Genomic DNA, 5449 nt, shown 5'->3' with positions numbered 1-5449 from the left:
TTCTGTTGTTGTTGTGTTAAACAAAGAAGAAAAAGACTCATCAATTGAAATTATTATTGTGTGTGTATATTGTGTGTGTGAGGCATGTGTTTGTGTTGTGCATATGTGACACTTGTGTGCCACGGCACACATTTGGAGGTCAGGGGAGTCAATGCTCTCTTTCTACCTAGGATTCGGGGGGGGGAGTCAGACTTGGTGTCAAGCTTGCACTGGGAGCACTTTTACCTGCCTCCCCTCTTGGTGATGGCCTCCCTCCCCTTGTAACTTAAGAAGGCCATTGTCCAGCTGGTATTGAATGAGTGAAGGCCTGGCTGTAGCAGTCCTTACTGAACTTTGTACAGCTTTCTTTAAGCAGTCCTCATGCTTTATTCCCTTTAACTTGATACCTGGGTGTGCCACACTGGTGGCAGGGTGTGAGGAAAGCTGGCAAAGAGGAGGTGGCTCGGAAACCTTTCCCATGTCTAAGAGCCCGACTTGTCCTCCAAGCACAGGTAGTGCCGAGCTGAGCCCTTGCATGGCTTGTCCCCTGCACCTTTCTTCCCATTCCTGATTCAGCTCTTAGCACTTGTCTGTTTCAGCAATGAAGAACTCCATTCCTGTTGTTTCTGGAACGTGCCAAGGGCTTTGTTGCACTGCAAATTCCACAAGGACAGGGTCCTGGGTTTGTCATTATTTATTGCTTCTCTAGTCCTTCACACTGCCCAGAATTTGTCCTAGCCCTGGATGGGATTAAAGGATCCTGCCCTTTCTCTCTCCAAATTCTCCTTCCACAGGACAAAGTGCGGTAGCACATGACTTCGACCCAGCACTTGGGAGGAGGCAGAGGCAGGTCTTACATCTCCATCCATGTCACCGTGTTACCATGAGAGCATTCTAGCACATTCTCACTGCCCTTCGTGCAGTTATGTCCACAGGCACTTTTAGGCTTCATTTTTATTTTATTTACTTATTCCCATTCATTCTTTTTTTTTTTTTAAAGACAGGGTCTCTCACTGGAACAGCTTATGCTATTCTAGAGCTCACGTGTATAGCTTGGGCTGGTCTCAAACTCATAGCATATTATAACCTGAAAAAACACATTCATGATATATAAATACATTCAAAGACTGGAAGTATTTGTCTTAAAATGTTAAGATCAGGGTGAGAGATGGCTCAGAGATTAAGAGCACTGGCTGCTCTTCCAAAGGTCCTGAGTTCAATTCCTAACAACAACATGGTGGCTCACAACAATCTGTAATGGGATCTGATGCCCTCTTCTGGTGTGCAGGCATACCTGCAGGCAGAACACTGTATAGATTATAAATAAATAAACCTTAAAAAAAAAGTCAGGAACAGCCGAAGGCCCAAAACAATAACAATTGTATATACTTTTTATTTATGGTGGGTTTTTTGTTTTTTTGAGACAGAGGATCTTCCTGCTTCTGTTTCTTGAGTGTTTGGATTATCTGTATGCACCACTTCACATGGCTCTACATATGTATTTTTTATAAGATGGATTTATATATTAATATAAATGCATATACATTCTTAAAAGTTTTATAATTATGTATGTCAATATTTAGATATATAGCTATGCACACACATATTCATGTTTTATGATTAAGTACATAGTTATGTATTGTAATAATAAATATTATATGAACATAGACATGATATAGAGTGATATGGTTTAAAATGTAAATTGTGGGGGCTGAAAAGATGTCTCAGTTAAGAGCTCTTGTTGCTCAGTGCTCTTGCAGAGAACTGGGACTTGACTCCCAGCACCTACATGGAGCCCTCTTCGGACCCCCACAGACACTACGCATGCACATGGTGCACAGATATACATGCAGGAAAAACACATAAAATAAGATAAATCATTTTAAAAAGCTGTTTAGAATATAAATTATGGGAACTTGGGAGCAAAGGGATATCTTTAGGGGAAAAATGTGGTAATTATATAATATAGATACAATGCACTGATTTTTGATCAAGGTCAGCTTTTTGTCTACATAGCAACTTTGAGGCCAGCCTGGGCTACATGAGATCCTATCTAGGGGGAAAAGGGGGTGGGGGAAGGAAGGTGGAGGGCATTCATTTTTAATGGGGTATGCATTACTACTGTGTTTTCAGTAGCCATGTCTGTCTGTGAACTCACTTGTCTATCGTGGCTTCCTTTTGAAGCAGCTCTGTTTAAGGAATCCCTTCATCCCTTCAGAGGAGCGTTAACAACCCACAAGCATGTGCTGACATTTTCCTTTATTTGCTTTAAAACTCAAGGAGCTGAAGCCACTGTTTCTGAAGGAAATTGGGTGTCACTTTGATGACTTTGTGACCAACCTCATTGAAAAGTCCGCATCTCTGGACAATGGTGGGTGTGCGCTCACAACCTTCTCCATTCTTGAAGAAATGAAAAACAATCACAGAGCCAAGTGAGTATGTGAGCGCTTGTCTCTCAGTGTAGACACCTACGCCTGCACAGCTTGGTGGTCAGTAGAGTGCAGTGGATGTCCCTGTCACGGGTCTCGCCACTTTTACTTCATTTTATTTTATTTTCTGAGTTAGATTCTTACTATATTGCCTTGGCTAGCCTTGAACTCTCTAGGTAGACCAGACTGGGCTCAAATTCACAGAGCCTGCTTCTGCCTCCCAAGTATTAGGATTAAAGATTTTTTTTATTCTTAATTGGAGTTCTGTTCATTTATTATCATAGCCTTAAATTCTTTTTTACATTTATTTACTATGTATGTATGCATGTATGCATGAAGGCATATAATCCCAGGGTACATATAGAGGTCAGTGGGCAGTTTGTGATTATCAGCTCTCTCCTTCCGCCATGTGAGGTTCATACTGAACTGAGGTTGTCAGTGCGTGTACCTGCTAAGCCATTGCACTGGCCCAGTGTGACGCTTATAACGTGTATACAACCTCCTTAGCCAAGCCCCTCATTGTGTGGTTGATGCTGTAGCTATCTGCAGCAATCTGTAAGATACCACAGTGGGAGACTTAACCCCGAGTCTGGAGTCATTCCATGCCTGTTACAGTTTATTCGGTGTGTACTTGTAATGAAGTGCCCTGTCACCCGGATGTGCTTTCCCATTTGTTCAGTCACCAAGAAAATAAGAGGGAAGGTATCGGTGGCCAATACGTGCTAATTTGCTGTTCTGGGTTCTCTGCCAGTGTCTCCTGGAGAAGGGTTTTGAGAAGCAACAGCCAACAGCAGTGCCCAAAGTAAGATGGTATATAGGGCACTAAAGTGTGAGTTTTCATTACCCAAAAGCAGCTGGTCTGATCAGGGGCTGTTAGGAGTTGATGGAAGCTTTTTGCCACTGGGAATCACTCCATAAACATACAGGCAGAAGATGCTTGCTGCCAAGCCTGAGTTCAGTCCTTGGCTTAACATGGAGGAAGGAAAGAGCTGACTCCTGACTCTCTGACCTCGTATACACATGCACGTGCCGCCCTCCCCTAAATAAGAAATTAAATAAAATGTAAAAGGTAGACAAACATCAGGACAGCGTAGAGGATACATCAATAGTAGTATATAGCATGGTGGGGACCCTGCATCCCTCAGCAGTGTACAGTATAGTGGGGACCCTGCATTCCTCAGCAGTGTACAGCATGGTGGGGACCCTGCATCCCTCAGCAGTGTACAGTATGGTGGGGACTCTGCATCCCTCAGCAGTGTACAGCATGGTGGGGACCCTGCATCCCTCAGCAGTGTACAGTATGGTGGGGACCCTGCACCCCTCAGCAGTGTACAGCATGGTGGGGTCCCTGCACCCCTCAGCAGTGTACAGCATGGTGGGGACCCTGCACCCCTCAGCAGTGTACAGCATGGTGGGGACCCTGCACCCCTCAGCAGTGTACAGCATGGTGGGGACCCTGCATCCCTCAGCAGTGTACAGCATGGTGGGGACCCTGCATCCCTCAGCAGTGTACAATATAGTGGGGACCCTGCATCCCTTCAGCAGTGTACAGTATGGTGGGGACCCTGCATCCCTCAGCAGTGTACAGCATGGTGGGGACCCTGCATCCCTCAGCAGTGTACAGTGTGATGGGGAGCCTGCCTCCCTCAGAGATTCTTAGGATGGGTCATATAAGGACTGCCTTTCCATGAGGACTGGAAATAGAAAGTCTAGGGCTTCAGTTAGGTATCTGATGTTGGTCCTGTCTAAATAGGTATCACTCACCCACTTGAGTTCACTGTCAAAAGTGGGAGAGCATGCATAAGATCCAAATGGAAGGGGAAGGAGCTCGGGAAATGCTGTGAGCCAAGCATAGTTGCTGGTTGAGCAAAGCACCCTCTTACTCATGGGAGTAAGTTTCCTATCATACTTCCTATACCTGTGTTTTATTGTAATTTTTTTTTCTTTTCCAGAGATTTGAGAGCGCCTCCAGAACAAGGGAAGATTTTTATTTTAAGGCGGTCTCTTTTAGAGTGAGTGATAATTGCTTTTGTTAATTATCAATTAATTGTGGGAAGAAAAAAAGTTGTCCTGATTTACAGAGTTTCTGCTTGCTCTGTTTGTCTGTCCATCCATCCACCCACCCATTCATCTTTCTGTCTCTCCCGGGTCCATTCACATCATGTTTGGTGATGTTTTTGTTCCTTCTTGCTTATATTCTGATTCTCTATCTGGTTTCTCTGGAAAAGATAGACAGAAAAACAGCAACCTCTCCTTTGACACATTCTTTGAAATTGTGCTACAAAGAGTTGTTTATCCAGAGGGATAGAGTAGAATTAATCCACTTGGCAAGAGTTTTGGAATTGCTGCCTTCTTAATATGTATGTGTGTTTCTTCACCTCATTTTCCTGAGTAAGATTCCTGATAGTTTTCTTAAGACTACTTTTAAAACCCCTGCCTTTCTACTCTGGTGGTTCTCAGCCTTCCTAATGCTGCAACCCTTTAATACAGTTCCTCATGTTATGGCAACTCCCAGCCATAAAATTACTTTCATTGCTATTTTTGTGAATTGTAATGTAAATTTCTGTGTTTTCCAGTAGTCTTAGGTGACCCCTACTAAAGGGGTTGTGACCCACAGGTTGAGAAACACTGGCCTAATTTCTTTTTTTTTTTTAAAGATTTATTTATTATTATATCTAAGTACACTGTAGCTGTCTTCAGACACACCAGAAGAAGGTGTCAGATCTCATTACGGATGGTTGTGAGCAACCATGTGGTTGCTGGGAATTGAACTTAGGACCTTCGGAAGAGCAGTTGGTGCTCTTACCCGCTGAGCCATCTCACCAACCCCCCCTAATTTCTTTAATATCCATGTTGTGAATGGATTGTGCTGACTTAATTTATGAACCAAAAACAAAAGATGAGAGATGGCTGTCTCTTCTTTGCTGTTGTGTTCATTGGGATATTGATGGAATTTACCCCATCAGAATATTGGGTTGGTGAAAATTACATCATGTGTCATAATGTGCCTTTGTTTAAAAATGAACCTTGTTTTTTTTTTT

The 5449-nt window shown here is 43.3% G+C and overlaps 1 protein-coding gene across 2 annotated transcripts in view; it reads left to right on the top strand.

Annotated features, from left to right (window-relative positions):
• Soat1 (sterol O-acyltransferase 1) overlaps window positions 1–5449 on the top strand; it is a 50605-nt gene that overhangs the window by 28167 nt on the left and 16989 nt on the right. For both annotated transcript variants that reach the window (XM_031385681.1, XM_031385687.1), the window contains exons 4-5: window positions 2260–2411; window positions 4361–4420. In XM_031385681.1, the coding sequence (XP_031241541.1) occupies window positions 2260–2411; window positions 4361–4420 (212 nt within the window). The remainder of the gene's footprint in view (window positions 1–2259; window positions 2412–4360; window positions 4421–5449) is intronic.

This window comes from Mastomys coucha, unplaced genomic scaffold, assembly GCF_008632895.1.
Source record: "Mastomys coucha isolate ucsf_1 unplaced genomic scaffold, UCSF_Mcou_1 pScaffold1, whole genome shotgun sequence".
Classification (NCBI taxonomy): Eukaryota; Metazoa; Chordata; class Mammalia; order Rodentia; family Muridae; genus Mastomys; species Mastomys coucha.
Note: the sequence above shows the minus strand (reverse complement) of the source record. Positions and strands in the feature narration are given on the sequence as shown.